The sequence below is a fragment of the Oculina patagonica genome, chromosome 7 (assembly GCF_052425735.1).
Source record: "Oculina patagonica isolate OP01 chromosome 7, crgOcupat, whole genome shotgun sequence".
Classification (NCBI taxonomy): Eukaryota; Metazoa; Cnidaria; class Anthozoa; order Scleractinia; family Oculinidae; genus Oculina; species Oculina patagonica.
The window spans coordinates 1,761,993-1,783,735 of NC_135764.1; the positions used below are offsets into that span (position 1 = coordinate 1,761,993).

General features: G+C 38.7%; 2 protein-coding genes across 2 annotated transcripts; one reads left to right on the plus strand and one right to left on the minus strand.

Moving 5' to 3' along the window:
• On the plus strand, positions 1-20,504 carry LOC144661321 (uncharacterized). The gene is made up of 6 exons (XM_078522046.1): positions 1-718; positions 5,550-5,701; positions 9,597-9,825; positions 14,231-14,341; positions 14,914-15,035; positions 18,297-20,504. The coding sequence occupies exons 1-6, from the start codon at positions 1-3 to the stop codon at positions 18,576-18,578; spliced, it is 1,614 nt and encodes a 537-aa protein (XP_078378172.1). The 3' UTR covers positions 18,579-20,504.
• LOC144660851 (glycogen synthase kinase-3-like) lies at positions 11,581-12,175 on the minus strand. The gene has a single exon (XM_078521579.1). It carries the CDS (start codon positions 12,139-12,141, stop codon positions 11,581-11,583), a length of 561 nt encoding a protein of 186 aa, XP_078377705.1. The 5' UTR covers positions 12,142-12,175.
• Positions 20,505-21,743: the final 1,239 nt, after the last annotated feature.

Here is a 21,743-nt window from a genome sequence, read left to right on the forward strand (position 1 = left end):
ATGGCAACTCCAGGACAGAAGGAGAGAGAGGCAGAGCTTCACTCTGTACTCAGAGCTGCAAACTTGTTAGACTACTACCAAAGTTTCCTCGAACAAGGAGGCGACGATGTGCAGCAATTCTGCGATGCGGGCGAAGATGAATTCAAAGAAATCATCGGTTTGGTCGGCATGTCGACAAAGCCGCTACACACTCGACGGCTGCAGAAAGCTTTGGTGGAATGGAAGAGCAAACGAGGCCATTCTCCCGAGCGAATCAGTCCAGGATCTTGGATGGATAAATGGACTTCGTCTCCTCAAGTTAACCGCACTCCACCGCCTAGCACTTCATCGCCAGCTGCTGGTTCAGGTCGAAAGCGACGCAGTAGCTCAAGCGGCGGCAAAGGTGGCGTAGAAAAACGCGTTGTGGAGCTGAAACTACCTCCAATGGAAGTAATAATCGACTGGGAAAAACTTGACCCCGAACGTCAGCAGCTGATCCGAGATCACTCGCGTATATATGGGAGAGACATCAAGAAACGCAAGACGAACACGCTCAATTCTCACGAACAAATGATCAACGAAGCCGCAGCTCAGCTCTGCCTTCGCGATCCAACACTTCTTGTTCGCCGTGACGAGCTGTTTACGATGGCCAGACGCGTTGTTCGAGACAGCGGGTTTACGTTTGTCCATGGGCATTCGAGGTCCAAGTTTGTTTCTGAATCAGACGAGGAATTAGATGGTAAGCTAAAGTGATCTGAGATTTGGTTGTTTGCCTTTCAGAAATTTGTTGTGTACATTTGTGAGCTTATTATGATTTGGAGTCTTTTTTGAAATACGATAATTTATTATTTTTTTTAGTGACTTACGAATTTTTATAAAGGTTTTTTTTTTTTAATTTACAATTTTTTCTTTCCGAAAACTTAATTAAAAACCCAGGACCGAAAAAAACAATAAAAAACGAGGGGAAAATCAATCGATCAATCGATGACAATCGATTAATTACTGTTGATTGGCATCGATTGGCATCGGCCAATCGATGATCAATCGATAATCACACTTTGGTGGTCGCGAACTTCATCGATTGCCATCGATTGGCATTAAACACACAATCAATCCCAAGCATGAAGTAAATACTTACATACGTTGTTTTGTAAAAAAAATAATAAAGCTCCTTTCCATTGAGATGAAGTTTACATCATAAGCTTTAATGTTTCTGTTTTTCATTCGAGTTTCCTACCGTTTGCTAGCGCTAGAATTCCAAAAACACTTCTTCGTGACCGAGTCAAACATAGGCACGCTAAGCGTGCAGGAGTTATTTTTTCAATTTATGGGGTGGCTTGGGGTGAAACTCGGCGATTGACCTGTTGGGATGGTTTATACCATGGGTTGAGCTATTTGTGTATGGCGGCCCACGAAGTCACTTTTTGCACAAAATTTGCTTGCAAACAAAATAATTTTCAAGTTCATTTTGATACATCAGAACTGTTTTATTCAATACGTAAATTTTCATCATTTAATTGAAAAAACAAAAACTAATTCAATTACCAAAATGTCACAAAATGGCACGTTCTTATTCTGTTTAAAGCGGTTATTTTGTTGCTAGCTTTGTAGCAACCGTAACGTGTTACTTTTGGTTGTTACGGAATACTTTTGGCTTTTTGCCAAACACTGTAACATGATATTGTTGTTTTTCGCACTTTTGTAACATGAGACCTTTGTTTTTTAAAACGAACGTAACACGATACCCTTGTTTTTCTAGAAAAAAAGCCACGTCTCCATATAGACATTGAACGAAAAGTACTATAATAAACGAAGTAATAAACGAATCAAATCAAAAACCACTTTCTTCGGGAAAGTTCTTTAAAGCGCACTACACCTGGAGTAATTGTTTCCTGTCAGAACTGATCAACAAAGATTTTCGTTCATTCACAACGTAAATTCTATTCAACAAACAAGAACTAATTGAGTTATCAAATTGTCACGGAATGGCACGCTCTTAGTCTGTTTTTGCTATCGATCGTAGTTGCTTTTAACAGCAAAGTTAATACTTGTACCGGTTCATTAAATGTTTGAACGAGATGTTTTACAGTTGAGTTTTATAGTTTACTTTTGCCGCCCGCTTTGCGAAGTTTGTTGGGAAATTGGAAACTTTGTTATGAAGTTGTCAATTACGTTGCGAGTTTTGCGAATATAATTGCGAACTTCGATACAAAGTTCCTAACTTCGGCCCGACTGAACTTTTCAAGTTTGGTAGAGGAGAAACAAGACATGTTGCTCGAAAGTTATGGCGATTTCTGAACTAGATGATTTTAGAACTGGTCAAGGAAGGTTGAAGTAGCTTGAAGTGCAAGACAACGTTTCGCATCAGCGATCACGCAAGTGATTTGCCGATAAATAAATTTTATGCATGTAGAAATTTGGTCAAATTTTAACTTTTTTGTATGAAAACACATATTTAATGATTTCTGTGAGGCATAATCTTCACTGTCTTCAATTTCAAGTCTTCTGCGTTTGTAAACCGGATGAAACTGGATGGTTTACCCATATATAAAATTGATTTTAATCGAAGCCGCCGCGACGCGACAGGGAAGACTAATTTGTTCGAGACATGTTTACCGCTCGCTGAACATAAACGTTTTTCATTTTTATGACATTTGTTTCCAACAGTTTAGCGTAGCAAAGCCCTTTTTGATAACATTATTACAGAAGGTTTTAATAAATTCGGGCCGAAGTTGGGAACTTTGTATCGAAGCTCACAATTTGATTCGCAAACTCGCAACCTATTTGGCAACTTCGTAACAAACTTAATTTCCCAACGAACTTCGCAAAGCGGACGGCAAAAGTAACGACAACATTATTCTTCAAATCTACATTGTGCAAATGTTATATGTAATTTTTACTACGGTCAGGAAAGCTAGCCTCTCCAAACGTACGCTCGAATAAGAAGAATAACAAGTTAGTGTTGGGCCTTTTGCTCACGGCGTGTGCGTTGTAAGTAGGGGAGCGTTACGAAAAACGTTTTTAATCCAGGGTTAATTCACAACTCACCAATTCCGCCTCCTACAAATCTAAAATCTTCGAACGAAATCGCTCACTACAACTGTGTCAGATTGCTTCCCCCTTATAAACTACAATTTGATTGGTTCTGATAGTACCTGAAATCTGATTGGTGTGACAAACAAACATACTTCACTGACCCACTGACTGACTGACTGAATGATTACACGGGAACAACATGCCGACTAAGAGCTATTTTTGAAAAAATAACTCAAAAATGGCGGACGTGACAGGCAAAACTCATCCCCAGACTCCCACTGTTGTCTCGTTTTCGTTCCGACGTACGGACGACGTATTTTTGAGTTCTCTCTGCTACTGTTTGATTTGAAATATTTCGGACGAGCGAGAAGATGTTTATGGACTACAAGACAGAGTTTTAGAAAAATTACATTGTACTTAGACAGCGAGGAATTCTGTAAGTTGCGATTTCTATTTACTTTGCCAGGAGTTGGTTCGAAAGCAAACCAGACCTAAAAGCGTACGCTTCGTTGATGGAGGCGAATAAGACTTAAGCTCAAAACGATTGTTTTAAACTAGTAATACGTGACTCGCACGGCCTCGCGAAGTTCCGGTTTTAACCGGTGATTTGTTATTGTTGCTTAGTAACGGGCATGGCCGCGTCACCCTCGTTTCCAGGGTCTACTCCGCTTTGAAGATGGCGACTCTTTCTGGTTCGTAAAGAGGTATAAAGCGTTGGGAAGCGCAGGCTATTTTCAAAATCATCGTCAAATTATTGGATAGTCGCATTTTGGACATTTATTTGAGGGCATTAAAATAAAAAAAAAGAACGAAGGGCAGGAGGATTCGAACCCTCCGCCGGCGCGCCCCTGATGGCGATGAAAGGTTTATAGCATATAGGGAGTATTATGTGGAAATCAGTGTTATTTTAATCCGAAAAGTAAAACGATAAAAATGAAAGGCTCAGGATTCGAGCCCACCAAAAAAAAAAAAAAAAAAAAAAAAAAACCCTAGCCGGATTCGAACCCCCGGCCTCAGTCCCGAAGATCTGATTTCAAGTTCGACGCCTCACACCATTAGGCCACCAGCGCGCGGCCGTGTGACGTCATTTCCGCCAGACACCAAGCTCACAAATATATATATATATATATATGACCGTAAACTCCACACGAGATTTCATCCCGCCTGAGCCCTTTGAGGGACAAAATTATACACCCCGCTACGCTCGGCCTTCGGCCTCGCTTCGCGAGGAATAATTATTGCCTTATTACTGTTAAGTTAGTAAGTTTCTCGTTGTATTGACATTTTTTGGAAAGGTTATCATTGTTGTTGCTAATAAAATATAACATACAAGAGAGACCGTGTGTTTTAAAGTGAACGTCAAATGAAAAACGATGGCAGTTAAATGATCGATTAAATTGGTAATCGATGATATTGATAATCGATGAAAATTGATGGTAGTTAATTGATCGATTGTCATCGATTATCGATTAAATTGATAATCGATGACAATCGATAATCACAAAAACTTTAGCGATCGATTGTTCATCGATTATCAATATCAATCGATTAATTGATATCGATTGTCATCGATTGTTATCGATTGCCATCGATTATCGATTCCATCGATTGTTCAGGTCCTGAAAACCTAAGATTATGATGTACGTTTTGATGGATAAGTGAGTTTTGAATGTTGCAGCTTGAACTTTAATAAGGTTATTATTTATTTTTTTATTAAGCGTTAATAAATTTTCCTACTATTGATATAGAATATAGGGCAAATAGACTAAAAGCCCACTTTTCTGGTCCTATCCCGCTGGTGGGGGGTGGGGGGGGGATACTCAGGAATGTATTGGGTGGGTGTGTGCTGCCTGGGTCTCCAAAGTAGCACCCCATTCTAGAAGAAGGTCAATTTTTTGGCTCCCCGTTTTGGCTGTTGATAATTGTTGATAACTGTAGATGAGGTACTCAGAAACAAAAAAGGAAGCGTTCAATGGGCTTGTAACAGGGATGTAGCTAAGATTTCCAACAGGCGAAAACTTTGGGTTACATTACAAGGAAGATCTAACCAGACACAGTCTTTTAGCTGGATAAATCAAGTCCTTAGGTGGTTATTTTTTCTGCCTTCTGCCTATTATATGCATGTACATCCCTGACAACTTGTAGGGGTGGTATGGCGGTGTGTGCTTCTGGGTTAATGTTCTCCAAATCATGACCCTACTTCATTCATTTTTCACATCATTTTCCATACCCATTTTCAGACCAGCTGGTGGTTAATCTGAAGCAGCAAATTGCACTTGAGAGAGAGAAGTACCGATAACCAAAAAATATCATTTCATGATTACTTTTTGGTTACCGATACTTCTCTTTCTCTCTTCGTTAGAAGACAAAAAGCCTGATGAAAAACAATTTATATTTTACTGTATGTACATGTTTGCCTAAATATGTTTTTTATGTTAAATTACTATAAAACAGCAGGTTTCTTTTAGTCATTGTTTTATTCTGTTTTATATTTGGTCAGTTAACACAATTTTGTAACATGTTGTTTTTAACAGTGACCAAGAAGAATCAGGTATCGCAAGCAAACAAACTCAAGCGAGAAGAACGTCTACATGAGATCGACGATCTTCTACAAAATAACAAAGAATTGCAAGAACAGATAATGCAAAAACTGGATGAAGCACGAGCTCTGAGTGCAACAACAGAGGTGAGGCCATTTTCCCTTCAAAGTCCCAACTGTCAGCATTACAGTAGCTATTTTTGGCCATATTTTTTTTTTGATAAAGGAAGCTGATACAGCAACAATTTTTCAAAATGGCAGTTCCACAATCAAAGATGCGGAACAGTTCTTAATTTTGGGTAACAAACCGTTATTTTTGTTTAATATACTAAACAGTTGAGCAAGTTGAGTACATAAACATGAAGTCTCATTTGTTTTGGGTAAAGTAACCTGCAATCAAGCCCTCCTTCCCATCATCAGGGTTCTTTTTTCCTTCTCCCTTTAAAACAACATACAGTACAGTGATTTCGATTTAAAACATACAACTTTGAATAAGACTTTTGCTTTGGAATACAAGCGATATTCGGAGAAGAAAGAACTGGTTTGAATGGCCCTCATGTCAAACGTCACATTATCTGTTTTCAACCACAGGGAATTTTTTCCTACAATCCTCGTCAATACCCTTGGGAAGGTCGTCAAGTTTTCGCTCCCCTCCCCCCTCGTTTAATGTTGAAGTCTACCTACAGACCTCAATCACAGCATATTGTCTATCATAATGTTCAGAAATACTTCAACATTGATATGGGAGAGAGGGGGGGGGCCAAACATCTTGTGTAGGTACCTAGAGACTACATTTATGTCGAAGTTTTTGAAATTGCGGTGTATATGTGCAACCTTCCCAAGAGGTTATGTCTGGGATTGTATGTGAAATGACTGGGCGTTGTAGTACATCTCGGGGTCTTTACGGACTGAATTGAAAGTGTTACATGCAATCTTAATGGATGAAATTTTCAGACGATGTTGTGTATTACCAGGCACTTTCTCCAAAGTAAACATATTAATTTTTCATTAAAAAAAATTGGAGTTGGACGAGTTGATTGACGGGTGGAAATTATTGTTGTTTTCACAACATTGGAATTAAGAGATGTTAAATGTGAGATGGAAATTCATACAGTTTTGGCGACCAATTCCACCAGCTGAGCAGTGAAACTTGGTACCGTGTGGACACTGCTTTCCTTGCTTAGTTTTGGACAACATCGAATAATAAATGTTATCTCTATTGTAAGCTGTCAACACCTTGTTAACAAGTTGTGTATCGCAGACAACAGTACTCCGGGAAAATACAACAGTACTCCATTAATGTTTCCAAAATTATAGCGCTCGGAGTTGATTTAACAGGAAAGTACGCGGACATGGTTAATGTTTATAAAGAAATGTTTCGTTGCAATGAAACTTGAAGTACATGTTGCTTTATTAAGGGGAAAGCACACAGTACTCCATCAAAACAAGGTATTGAAATGTTATCATTCTCATTATCTTTTAAACCCGAGTTTTCAATGGAGTACTGTTCAAAATCACTCCAAAACGTTACTTCAAGATAAAAGCTTCGTCTCACTTGCTTGGAGTTTCACAGCCTAACTTATATTTAAGAAAAGCTGCATTAAATACAGGGATCCATATTCGTTTTTTCTCCAAGTCGTCAGCCGGGCAAGTATGCAAGATGACATACTTGCCCTGGCAAAATTTTACTTGCCCGTTCAAAAGTGAAGAATGGCGACCGTACAACAAGTAAATGAAAAGTTGACTTTTTTGTTATTATCACATGTATGTAACACTGTGTATACATGAAATCTACAAGACAACGAATCTGTTATAATAAAGTTTGATTCACAAGTATTTGTTAATGAGACTCTTTACTTGTCTACCTTGGCTGCCGGCTTACAAATTTCACAAAACATCATGCCCCCAAGCGGCTTGTGATGTTGACGGAAGCGTATGATGGGGGCACAAATGAAAGCCAGGGCCTCTTCGACTGCCACAACGGAAGAAAATAACGCTTTTGCTCTTCTTATTCATATTTGGTTTGTTTTTCTGAAGTGTTAACATTGCTTTTTCTTCTTTGCTGGCGGTGCCACACCAAGATATCGGCAAATTTTGATCACAACATCAGCTGATGCGATCGCCTCGTGTTTTCGCGGATGCAGCTGCAGTACAAAATATCAGCGGTTGACAGCTTGAAAATTGAGCCTGCAATGATTTCATTGATGGAAAATACCGCATCAGCCAAGATGGCGGCCAAAATTATGATTTTATCGCAACAGAAAGTTGCAAATTATTTTCTGTTTTTGAAAAGTTATGAATGGATGACAAGTGGTCAGAACGCAAGTAACTCATAATAAAACTTAATATATTTTTGTTTTCATTAAGTCAAACTTAAGTCGTCCAGCGGACGAGTTTATGTAATCTTTTGGTCGTCCATACGATTTTTTAGTCGTCTCGGACGACCGGACGACTGTGAATATGGATCCCTGTAAATATCTTAAAATAGCGTTCTTTGGCGCGATTTTCTCATGGAGAACTGTGGAGTACTGTGAGACGAAATGTTTACAGTGTAATTAAGTTTACTATTCCTTGCCTGCGAGAAGTCACGAAAACTGTTCACAACGTTCGCATACGGTACATGTATATAATAATGTCACTTAGAAACAACTATGACATTGTCCCTAGTGTTCTTTAAAGAGCGCAATAAAACGGAACTAAAGATACCAAATCCCAAAAACGAATAATTCCACCCTTCTACTCCGAAGATGTTTATGTTAACTCTCCTTACTGGCTGTATACATTTCTTTAAATGTTAGTTCGGAGAAATGAGACATGAAGAGAACAGTTTCAGTATTTTCAGTATTTTACGTTGGTTTTTGACGTCTTAACCAAATTAGTTACATACTCCATACAGGTAAATGTTTATAAACATCACAACATGTCACGCAATAACAACACCGCTTTTAAACCATCTTTCAGCTAATCGGTAGTTTTTATTGCTTCAACTTACAACTTGACCAAAAGAAAGAATATACTATATCCCTTGACCACACCAAACTTCAGCTTTATAGCGTATATAGTTTTTTGGTTATGGAATATTTTATGCTCTATTTCTGATTCAGACAATCCTTGTCAATACCCTTGGGAAGGTCGTCAAGTTTTCGCTCCCCTCCCCCCTCGTTCAATGTTGAAGTCTACCTACAGACCTCAATCACAGCATATTGTCTATCATAATGTTCAGAAATACTTCAACATTGATATGGGGGAGAGGGGGGGGCCAAACATCTTGTGTAGGTACCTTGAGACTACATTTATGTCGAAGTTTTTGAAATTGCGGTGTATATGTGCAACCTTCCCAAGAGGTTATGTCTGGGATTGTAGGTGATGTTCGCTCGCTTTTTGTTTCTACATGTATGGTTAACAATGGGTAATTAAAATCTCGAGAGAAGTTAGAGCCGTGAACTTGCAGTTTTTACAAGCGTCTCGTGAGACGAGTGTCTCGTCTCGCGAGAGGGTGGTAACTTACTTTTGAGCGGTACTGTATGATCCTAGGATAAGGTACATGTGTACATGAAAATGATTAAGCTTGGATCAGATTAGATACTGTAAAAGTTTGGCCATAAGTTTTTTTTCTCTACAGTGCTGTATTCAATGCAGAAAGGCTTCATGGTATAATTGTTGAAATTAAATAATGCAGATTTTACATGTTCATTGTTGTTAGTAACGAAACACTCCAAGGTCTAGGTCTAGATTTAGAAATGTTAACCAAATTATTAAAAGTCAATGTCTTATAAACCACAAAATGAACAGAGTTGATTTTGCTTCATCTGGACCCAAAAAAGCTTTTCTTTTGTAAAAAAGGGGTTGAAAAATGGCCATCACAAGTCATGTGATTGGTCTGGATGAAAAAGTAAGAGGTCTCAAATTAAAAAAAAAAAACAATAAACAAACATAAAAAATACTTTACTGCTGGCGTATAACACTGCATGATTCAGTTGATGGATCTAAACTGAGCACTGAGCAGAACAATAATGCTCGGTTGTAATATTTTGTTTTTCAGATCAATGAGCTGCAAGCTGATCTCAGCAAGCTTCAGAGTCAACAAGTGTCCCTTCAGTTGGAGCACAAAGAGTTGAAGAAGAAGCAGCGTCGTTCAGAAAGATACTACACAAATAAGCAAACAAAGGACTCTGGCTCACAGGGCAACAGTGTACATGATGACGATGTAGACATGGTGGGAGATGTGTCATTACAAGGGGAGCTCACACCAGATGACCATTCTGAGGAAGGTTGGTGTTGTTAGAGTTTCGAGTACCGTAATGATTCGATTTAGCACCCGGGGCGCTTATTTACTTTTGGCACCTCAAGGGAGGGCGCTTATTCGAGACAGGGCGCTTATTTAATTTTTTTAAAAACAACCAAATGTATCTAACAATAACAGGAAATGTAACAGTTAGAAATTGTTAAAAGTTCAGTTACTTTTAAAATAATTGTTCATTTTAACAGTAAATATATACATGAACTGTACGGTGAATGTTCATAAGTTTATCTAGTTGACGTCAGTGACTTCAGTAGGGCCAGTTATCCACAATAGGGGCATTTTTTAGAATAGGGGCGCTTATAAGAATGGGGGTGCTAATTAGAATGGGGGCGCTTATTGGAATAGGGGCGCTTATTGACAAAAACACATTCAAAGGGGGTCGCTTATTCGGAAGGGGGCGCTTATTGGAAGAGGGCGCTAAATCGAATCATTACGGTCATACATACATGTACAGTACCGCTCAAATGTAAGTTACCACCGTCTCGCGAGAAACGAGACGCGTCTCGCGAGAGACGAGACTCGTCTCGAGAGAAACGAGACGCGTCTCGCGAGACGAGTCTCGTTTCTCGCGAGTGCACTGCAAGTACGAAATTTTCGCCTTCTGTTGCATTTGTTCAACTGTCAAGTGAGACTTCACCGACATTCCCAAAGCAGGATAAAATTTCGCGCGTGAATCGGTGGCGGCACGCTTGTCTTTACATGTTTATAGTTTTTACGTCTTCATGGCTATAACTTCGTCGTGTACTTAACTGGAAAGTATTTTTGTTTAACCTAAATGATCTATACATGTAATTACAGCAAAACAACTTGGCTGGGTGCAACCAAAAACGTATTTCCAAGCGAAAATGAATCAAGATAGCCATAATAGTTTCACTTCGCCGATCGATCGATCGGCGGCGCTCGCTCCGAGCGCTTGCTTTTAATTAACATTTGTCTGAATCGTTGGCGGCACGCACGTCTTGAAATGTTTTACAGATCTATCAAATGACTCATTCGTTTTTTCACCTAAACAAGTCATAGTTTACAGCAAAACGTTTTGTCTGGGTACATGAAAAACTTATCGTTCATAAAACTTGCAATGTTTACTTTTATACAAAATATGGGGCGACCCTAAAACGTGGAACGACGGAATGGCGGAATGGCGGAACGGCGGAAAATAACCCCAAATCCTAAAAGACGGAATGGCGGAAAATTACTGCAAACCCTAAACGACGGAATGACGGAAAATTACTGCAAATCCTAAACGACGGAATAGCTAACAGTTACCCCAAAAATACAAAATACAAAATAGCAAAAAAAGAATAAAAATAGAGGAATAAAAATAAACTTAACATCTTCATGTATGTGTTAATCGTCAAGTGGGATGTTAAACTCGCTCACCCCAACGATCTGATTCTTTACTCGAAATCTCAGCTGCTTTGCACAATAAAAAATAACATCACAAATACTGGTTTGTGATTTTTGTTTTATTATTTCGTTTTTAGAAATTAGCCTTTCTAAAACTGAAAGAGAATTTCCGGTTTGAACCTTCTCCAATTCTAACTGATAAGGATACTTTACATCTGGATTTATTAGCACAAATAAGAGCATACCTAGGGCCCAAACATCCACAGCTTTTAGGTCTTCTAAGGACAGCGATGATCCGCTCTGACGGAAAAGTTCAGGTGCTCGATAAGCGGGAGTTCCCCGGATAATATTGCTAGTCACCATGCGGCAGACACTGTTAGTCCTGTTTGTCCTTTGAAGCAAAATAGTGTTGGTTGGAGACCAGCACATTGGCGGGCTTGATGTCTCGGTGGACGATCCCAAGGTCATGCAAATGTGCAAGCCCTGCCGCTGTTTCTCGAGCGATCCTTTCTTGAAAGGCAAATTGTTCGACTGCCTTATTGGAATGGATGTACTGAAGAAATTTATCGAGGCTGCTCACCTTTTGTGATACTCCGAATGGAGCAAAGTCGAAGTACAAATATTCGAGCATCATTGCGCACGGTTCGATGGAAGCGGCTTTCAACTTAACGACATGTTCACTTGTGATGCCTTGAAGAATTTTCGCTTCTTTTAGGAACAGTCGCTTTTCCGTATTCTCGTCACTCAGTAGTTTCTTTATCACGACCTTCTCCCCCTTCACTTTTGCCACAAAAACCAATCCAAAGGAGCCACGGCCGATTGTCTCCTCCTTGTCTTGTAGAAGACCCCAGTCAAACAGCGTTAGGCCCGTATAATCTTCGATAGAAGGTTTTTCGGAATTTACCCTCCCATTAAGGGAGGGCAATTTAAAAGCCATACAATCTAACAATTACGATGAGACAAGATATATTCGGGTTCAATATCGACTTCAAAAATAAATCTGCACGTGACGCGAGTGTAATTGCTCCTGGGAATTGCTGTGTTAGCCGTCGGGTCAATTATCTTTGGTAAAACGTGTTAATGTGAGTTAATGATAGTACTTCCGTTCTCACGCGACAACTGCAAATACTTGAAATACCGAAAATACTTGTGGCTTGAGACATCGACAAGCTGCAAAGCAGCTGAGATTTCGAGTAAAGAATCAGATCGTTGGGCGAGTTTAAAATTCCACTTAACGATTAACACATACATGAAGATGTTAAGTTTATTTTTATTCCTCTATTATTATTATTATTCTTTTTTTGCTATTTTGCATTTTGTATTTTGTATTTTTTTGTATTTTGTTATTCTGCCTTTTAGGGTTTGCGGTGATTTTCCGCCATTCCGTCGTTTAGGATTTGGGGTAGTATTCCGTCATTCCATCTTTTAGGGTTTGCAGTAATTTTCCGCCATTCCGTCTTTTAGGATTTGGGGTTATTTTCCGCCGTTCCGTCATTCCGTCGTTCCGCGTTTTAGGGTCGCCCCAAAATATGCATGAACTCGCGTTGCTACGAACGACAAACAACAGGATTTAACCCTCGCAGCTTCAAGATACACAGGTTTGTATTCCGAATAAAAGGGATATCTCAACGAAACTGTTTCCTATTTGTTTTTTAAATGTTCAAGCGAAACTAATTGGCCAAAATAAATACATCTAAAGCGTTATAAGTTTACTGTTATTCGTATGTTGTTGTGAAAGAGTGAAACGGCCCGGTAGTTGGGCTTGGGGAATATAACACGTATTTATATGCAAATGCAAATGTAACGAGTTTATTAAAGCAAAATTAAAGAAAATCAAAACCCACTTTCATCATAACGTTTTATTTAAGACTTAAGTTATATTCAACGAGTTACTAGAAAAATGTTTCGATGCTTGACAGTATGCAAAGGTCGAGCGCTTAATTTGAGGTCGAAGTTAAATCGGACCCAAGTTAAATTACCTGTTGGAATCCACTGTCGACTCGTTCCTGCGAACTAGCTTTCTCGCTGGAAAAAAAAAGCGAATGGCTTTGCCTTTTCAAGTTGTAAACTCTCTTCATTCAACATTTTTCTCTTTCCAAGAAAAAACTTTTGATTCGAAAAAGCTTCAAATCAATAGCTCCCTGCGTCTTGTTTGCCGTGCGGCATATCAAAGTTTTCTGGTTTCGCGACATCTCGGGTTTCACGTTACAGGAGAAATAATCCAAACATATACATGCGCCAAGCGATAGTTTTGAGTCAATTCAAGTGAACCTTTTATTTTACCCTCGGATTTTCAGTGTAGCTTATACAGCTGATATCTCTGAGCATTTTAACATTGCACACAGTATAACCGACAAAGACCAGACCACAACACCGGAAATTCCCTACTCTTTACGATAAGTGTGTGGGTCTTTTAATGTCCCATGCTGACGATAACACTGAAGATGCAGGACCATTAGCAGATGTCATTGCAAAGGCAGCATATTCTCCTCAGTTATTTTTAAGACCCCAAGTGTGGCCCGGTCCGGGACTTCAACCCGAGACCTCCCGCATGGTGATCTGGCACTCTACCAACTGAGCGGAACTGTAGTTACAGCTGTATCCAGCTGCAAGGGGCAAGACCAGTTCATAATTTACTCAAGATAATTTTTTTCTGTTTGCCATTGGGTCACCCCATGTCTCCATTTGGTTAGCATGTCTCAGTTCATTTTTATTACAAAAACTGTGCTTGCTCAAAGAAAGAAATTTGTCCACAGTTCAACTGAATTTTGCAATAAATCAACCATGAATCAAGCAAATTTAACAAAATACAAGTAAATACTTTTATACATATACAACTATGTATGTTGAGCTAAAATTAAGTCAAGCCAAGAACAAAAAGAAATTGCCTGATTTGATACATTTTAATGCGTTGATGCTGCTTTTGTATTTTAAGTTGTCCTACAGACTACATGTATTTCATGATACTATGCACTACAACTTATATGTAGACTGTACGATAAGATGTATGTATTTTTGTTGACCAGGTCTTACTGCTGAAAATGCTGAAGAGGAGGGACAAGTCACCACTGTTGAGCAATCCAGAACAATGCCAGTGCCTGAAGCTGTAGTGACTCAAATATTACCCCCAGCCTCAGGTAATACATGTAAGTCTGTTATAGATGTGGTATAATATTTGACACCAACATATCAATTCTCAATTCTGGTATCCATGCAGTAATTTTTCTTATACAGGTAGTAGGCAAGTTGCAAACAGAAGCCTGAAATTTTTTTTCATGTACATGTATGTACATTTGTAGGCTTGAACAGGATTGAAACCCATTACCTCTGTGCTACTGGTGTAGCACTCTACAAACTGACCTACATGTATCAAGCCAACTGGGAGTTGGTTCACATCTTTCAACTGTAGTACAAATATATGATATACCTGTAAAACATGTTTGCATATTTTTTGAATTAAACTTTGTTTTCTTATTGGGAATAAACAAGGGTACAGTACCACATGTCTCATTTTTTGTGAGTTGCGTTTCTCTTTAGCCTTGCGATATGAAAGTCGCGTCTCTTGCTTCAAGAATCGTGTCTCAAGAGAACAACTGCTGCGGCACGTAAACATGTTAATGCAAGTGAATGGATAGTACATAGTTACATGTAAAAAATGTATGTGTCAAGATGACAGAAATAATTTTTTGTTTAACCATGGCTCTTTCAGGCATTCCTACAACATCAAGTAATGTGACAGTTAACTTGCCTCAGCGTCAGGAACCTCTGAACCCTGAAGAGGAATCCTCAGTGAGGGCACTTTACACTGCTTTTATGCCTCAACACTTGCAGGTTAGGAATTCTACACAATTTACTTATTAGCCTGTGTACAGCCGTCCCGCTCCGCTCAAAAAAATCGCGGATGGGACATCTGTGTTATGGCGTTCTTAATCTTGTTCTAGTATCCTGCTGTTATCGATTTAAATTTCACATAAATTATTATATCGGATATCCGGAAGACCAGATTTGAATCATGTGGTAACCAAATATAACACAACAAACAAGGGGAGATAAAACATCATCGAGCTCAAAGACAAAACGCTAGATAGATAAAATGCAAGAAGCATAACGTTTACAACACAAAATCTCTTTAACCAACCTTCTTCGTTCTCCAAGTAAAGCTACAACAGTTTTCGGCGATGCCAGACAAAGGTATTAAAATGTGTCATTGGTACAATACATTGTGCAACAGTATTAGTTAACGGCCTGACCTGGAATCATAATTATTAAATCCAAGTAGTCATTCGCCTTCACAGATAAATTTCAGAGCTAGCCCTTCCAAACCAAACATTTTAAATCGAAATGAGCCAAAACAACCCGCACTAAAGAAAGATGTGGCAAATTACAGAGGTTTCAAACTACAGCGAAAAATTTTTCTAGACCACAGTCTTCACCAAGTTCAATTGTAATACTACATGTACATGTACACTAAGAGTAAATGATCAGCATGATTAGAAAGAAACTGTTGTTCTGTGTCAAACACTTACTCAGGGTGTTCATTAGGCATCAGGGATCGGAGAATTCTCCGGCTACTATGTAGAATTCTCCGGCTAAATTTCAATGCCTTTAGCCATTTTTTTAATTCAGATGTGGAGCCTTTCAAAAAAATTATTTTTCGTTCATGTAAATAATGTACGGCGTTGAAAATTGTTTATATACATCTTGCTGAAATAGACATGTCACGGACATTAAAACCTCTTTGTCAGTAATGAGTAATTTAAACGTCTTCCGACATTGATTAAGCTCTGGCTTTATACTAAAATAATAATCATTAAATTTGGTACACTAATAAAAGAAAAACTTATCGACGGTTTGTGTGGATAATTTGGTTAGCGGGTTATTTTACGCGCGAAAGTCTTGTTTTTAATATAGAGTGAACTTAAAATAGAAGTTAATGCTTAAAATAGAACAACTGAAATCGACAAAGTCACGAAAGAAAACTGGACCAAATAAAAGCCAAAAGCAATGAACTTCAATTCGGAAAAAACTATTTTTGTGATGTGCGCTAGTATGCAAATTGGAGATGTTTACGATATCTTATATGAGTGTCAAATTACCGCTAAGGCAAATGCAAATTTCGGTAATTTCTGTTTTAATTATGATTTGAGAAAAGTTAACTTTTATTTATTACTGTACAGGGAACAAAGATGAAATATTTATTGATAATACTTTGTAATTCATTTCATTCAAGAAATTGCTTTTTAAACTAAACACGCAAAGTTTTGTGACTTTTGTGGTGAGAGCGAATGCATTCAATTATTTTCCGTCTGGCGTGTTGTCGCCCGGTTGTCGCCGACAGATCAAAAGCGGGAATATGTTCTCACGTCTCGTGCGGTGCTATTTTATAGGTTTTATTATTACAATGTGTATACTTGTCTCAGAGAGAAAGAGAGAGGATTTCTCACCGACCATGTCAAAAATAACACATTTTTTTGCTCCTACGAGCAGTGGTAGTGGAAAGCGCTCAAATGCAACTTCAACCAGCGGCAACAACAACAACAACAAAGACGAAGAAGACGAATCGCTGGAATCGCCATGAATATTAACCCAATCATTAATGAGGAAAAATGTTGAATTTCCTTGATCAGTTTGCAGCATTTTGAGAAATAGCTTTTATTCGAATGTTCAGATTTTATTTGGTATACGACATTACTCTTGGAGAAGAAGAGCTAGAGCTCTTGTGGAACAGTACTTGCTTGTTAATGCAAAGAAGAACTCAACACTTTAGAACCATTTTCAGGTGTGCATTGTTTGTTTAGTCGCTAGCTAGAGAGAATTAAAATTTGCTGTCAGATAACAGGAAATGGCATCTCAGAGGATTCAACAATCCAAAATTTCCTGGGGGGCATGCCTCCAGACCCCCCTAGTATGGAACGAGCTACTGCACATGCAGTTTGCATTGCAATGTAAAAGGTAACAAGCAATCAATGAAAAAAGCAAATTTGGACACTTAATTTTATTTAAAAAAATAACAAATTGAAAAAAGCCCTTCACAGTGAATTTAGTGAGATTTTGTGGTGTGCTGCATAAAAATACGTTATTTTATTTCCCAGCAATGTTAATACTTTATCTGAGTTTTAGAAAAGTATGTGGTGATATACTTGTCTGAATGATAGCAGAAAATAATTACCCCAAACACACAAAAATGAAACTCCAAAAGTCCTTCGCAGAATCAACCAAAAAGGCACTTAGGGCTTTGTTCGACACACCCTTTCATTCGGAGTAACAACTTACAATACAGTCGAAGCTCTCTTAACGGACACTCTCGTAAGCGGACAGCTCTACTTACGGCCACCTTGTTAGAAACCCCGTTTTTACTCCCATACAAACTCTGTATTTTTACATTCTCGTAATCGGACATTCCCGTAAGCACTTAACTCTCGTAAGCGGCCAGCTCCAGTTGCGGACACTTTTTTCGCTTCCCGAGGGTGTCCGCTTATGAGAGCTTCAACTGTAGTACATTTATATGGGGCCTCCCAGTCAAAATGTTTTTGAGTAGTAGGCAAGATGGCTGGAGAAGCTGGCAGCAGGGGCCACAAGGGTGTTTGGACGCTCTCTTGTTTGCAACTGGAAGAACATTTTTACATGTACAGAAAAGTTGTAAATTTATTATCAGCACCAGGATTGCACCAATTTACAGCAGTATTTGTTGTTAAAATAATTAATTTGCAATTAGAAAAGTGACTTTCCGTTTGTAAGACAACCTTGAGACACAATCCATCAGCATACATGATGACATTCATTCAACGGTTCTCAATGCATTTTGGGGCGATTTTCAAATATGGCTAATTTTGGCTTTTTTATGAGCAAGGAGAATTTTTTTTTGTGGCATTTTTGCTTATATTTCTCATGATGAAAGCAAAACAAGACCAAGGTCATTGCTGATTAAACATTAAACATTACTTAAACCTGATTTACTTAATGAATTTAAGTTTGTAGTAGGTGGCAGATGTTTCGTTGTTGGCGGCAAAATTGCCGGCAGCCAGCACATTTTGGCTGGGCTGATAGGGTACATGTAGCTCCTTGATCACAATTTTGTTTATGTGGTTACAGACTGAGGTTGTGCAGCAAGTCCAGCAGCAAGCAGAAGGCGGTCAAATAATACCCGGTTATTCACAAGCACTGGTCAGCGCTGCTGTGTCGTCAGATCCCACCATCAATGCCTTGTTAAGCCTGGGGGCCAAAGACAAAGTTCTTCTGCCAGGAATGCTGCCACCTGGTGCTGTTGCCGCTGTGCCAGTCACTTCAGGAGTTGTAACCACAGCAAGCATGACACCTGGTATCACGGTGGTGATGCCTGGTCAGCCATTACCAGGCCATGTGCAATGGTCTTGACTTTCCTTTGTGAACTTCAGATGCTGTACATTAGCTTGAATTGTAGTCTGAGTATTGTAAACAGACTCTCTAGCTCAAGTTTTCCTTTGCATTTGAGGTGACTGTGGCTTGACCTGAAATTTAATCTGCACTGTACAGTGTAGTTCTACAGAATCAATGTACATGTAGTGTTTGAATTGTTTGTTGCTTGCATGTAAAATTCAAACCTGAACATACATTACACCATATTAGCCTTATTGCAGTCTGAGTATTGTAACAGACTATCTGGCTCAAATTTTCCTTTGCATTGGAGATGTCTGGAGGTTTGACCTGAAATTAAATCCATTTTGACAATGTAGCTTTACAGAAGCAATGTACACGTTGTGTTCAACTGGTTTGTTGCCTGCATGTAACATTCAAAACTTTAACATAGAGTATGTTATTAGTGCAGAATTTTTTAATTAGGAATCTCAAAAGTGATCAAGATTAATAAAGAAAGAGCCTGTCTACCCAGGCTGATAGTTTTTACGTGTGCAAAAAGGCACATTGTATGGAAAAAACTTTAAGCATGAAGTATTAAACACCTGTTGTGCATGGTTACATTTTCATGTAGACTAAAACTAAAGATAGTAGTATTGCTGTAGTACATGTATTTACTTTTGCACAAGGATGTTGATTGTGTTTCTAAGTGAGGTTGCCTATTTACCGAGTTAGGATTTCGAGTTGGATTTTCGAGTTAGGATTTCGAGTTGGATTTTCGAGTTGCTTACCACTAAACACTCCGGTTAGCCTACTATGCACTCTGGTTAGCCTACTATACACTCCAGTTAGCCTACTACATGTATGCACTCCGGTTAGCCTACTACACACTCCTGTTAGCCTACTATTCACTTCGGTTAGCCTACTATGCACTCCGGTTAGCCTGTTTACGGTTAGCTTTCAATAATTGTAATGGGTTTTGCTTTGTCAAAAAAATCCTGACTCGAAAAGCCTAACTCCAAAATCCAACTCCAAAATCCAACTCGAAATCCTAACTCGAAAATCCAACTCGAAAATCCAACTCGAAATCTTAACTCGAAAATCCAACTCGAAATCCTTACTCGGGAGTTAGTCTGTCTCTTTCAAAGCTTGTGCTAACAAGATACAAAAGCACTTGTTAAAAGACATCAACTTATGTACAGATACAGTAATTATAGAGTAAACATTAATGACTGTCAGGTACATGTGTAGAAATACATGTTACAAAGTTTGTATTATGCTAAATTTTGCATAAGGCTGAACTATTAGTTCCCGCATCTAATGCAAAACCTTTTTCTCTGTCCACTGTTAATTTTATTGTCTTGTCATTGTACATTGGCGAGCGTCTTAGCTCCCCCTCCCCCCTGCAGTGTCTGGTTTTGTGATTATTTGGGTTTTACTTTTTATCACAGTTGCGATAAACTTATTTGAGAAATTCTTAAATTTAAGGGGGTCATTCACTATTCAAATATTCTCTTTAACATTTATTGTATCAATATTTGTTCTTGTAACATGTAAATTGGATGTTAGTCTTCCCACAGTTTGTGAACTGTGTAATGTAGGTCTGACAGGGAACTACTTTTATTATCAAACTGTAGTTCATAAAGTTGAGTTTCCAAGTGCAGAGAGGAGAGTTTTTGCATTTCTTCTGATCAAAATGCTTAGGTAATAACAGATATACATGTAAAAAACTAATCTAAAAAATAATTAATGCAGATTGGAACTTTCTGCACTTGCCATTTTGAAAGGTTTATTCCGTTTTCCTTGTAGCCTGAGTATCAGGCTTTTCTAAAGGGGAAGGGAGAAAGGGTAGACCTTAGGAAGGCCTGATTCTCAGGTTATTTTCCTTGCCTTGATTTACATTGTACATGCAAGGGAAACTTTCAAAATATTCACTTGTAAATGTATAATAAAGTGGTTTTTTGTGTACATGTTGTCATCCCGCTTAGGGGTGTAAAAAACGAGGCAATTATTAGTCTCACTTAGGGTGTTCAGGACAAAACACCAATATTTGTAGCTGTCGATGTCACGTTTAGGGCTGCACGTGAAGACATAAAAATCGCCGTTGTTAAGCGATGGCGTGACATCGCCTTATGCCATGCCACGATCGGTTCTTTTTGTCTGTTTTGCTCGATCGAACAGAAATCAAGTTTAACTTAACAAGAAATCGCCGCGTAAAACACAAAAGCAAAATACTTCTGTGCATTTAGAATGGAACACTACAATGTATGAACGAAAGAGACTTATTATATATGATGCATTCTATTAGATTGAGTAGACAGAAATTTCCAATTCTTAAAATACAAAGGGCCGCTGTGAGCAAGAGACCGTTTGACCTTAAAAGCTTGTTTGCGCATATCGTATGTCGTTTATCCGTGATATCACACTGCAGTATAACGCAATCTTTGTTGAGCCAACATAGGGAAATCTAAATAAACAATAAAAATATAAAATAAAGTATTACTGTTGTTCAATTGAGCAAATCTATGAAGAAAATGTATTATTTGCATCCTTGGTCTGTGAATTAAGAACAACTGCATTTATTTGAATTCCATCAGATGCTCGGACTATACTATTTATACAATCACTAACATTGCTTCTTATGTTAAAAAAATGTAAGCTGCAGTTGGATAACATTCTTTTCGACACACAAGGTGTCAGCTACTATTATTTACTTTAAGTTTTCCTCAAAATTATGTAAGACCCCTTGTGAACGCCATCGCTTCTGCATGCATCGCGTGCCATTTATTGTACTAGTTGGAGCCACGCCCAGATCATTCTCGTCCCCATAGCCCTTTCGGTTCTCTTAGCCTGCTGGGCCTTGGCACGAGAAAACGAAGGGCTCTGGGGACACAGGATTTTCAGTCCTAGATTCTAGGACTTCCGGTCTTCATGTATGCAGTTATGACGTTTCAAAAGAAAGTATGAGAGTCGTTACGTTTTCGACTTCCGTTTAGGAATTCTTTTTTCCAAACAGCCAATCAAAAAAATTCGAATTCATTCTCAAAAAACCTATGTCCCTAGAGCCTTTCGATTTCTCGTGCCAAGCCGGCCAAGAGAAACCAAAGGGCTATGGGGACGAGAATGCGCCCAGATGGTTCAAATTTTCCAACAAGCATCCCAGTCTCTTTCATATGGGATTTCCTCCCCTGCCCCGCGTTTTGATAT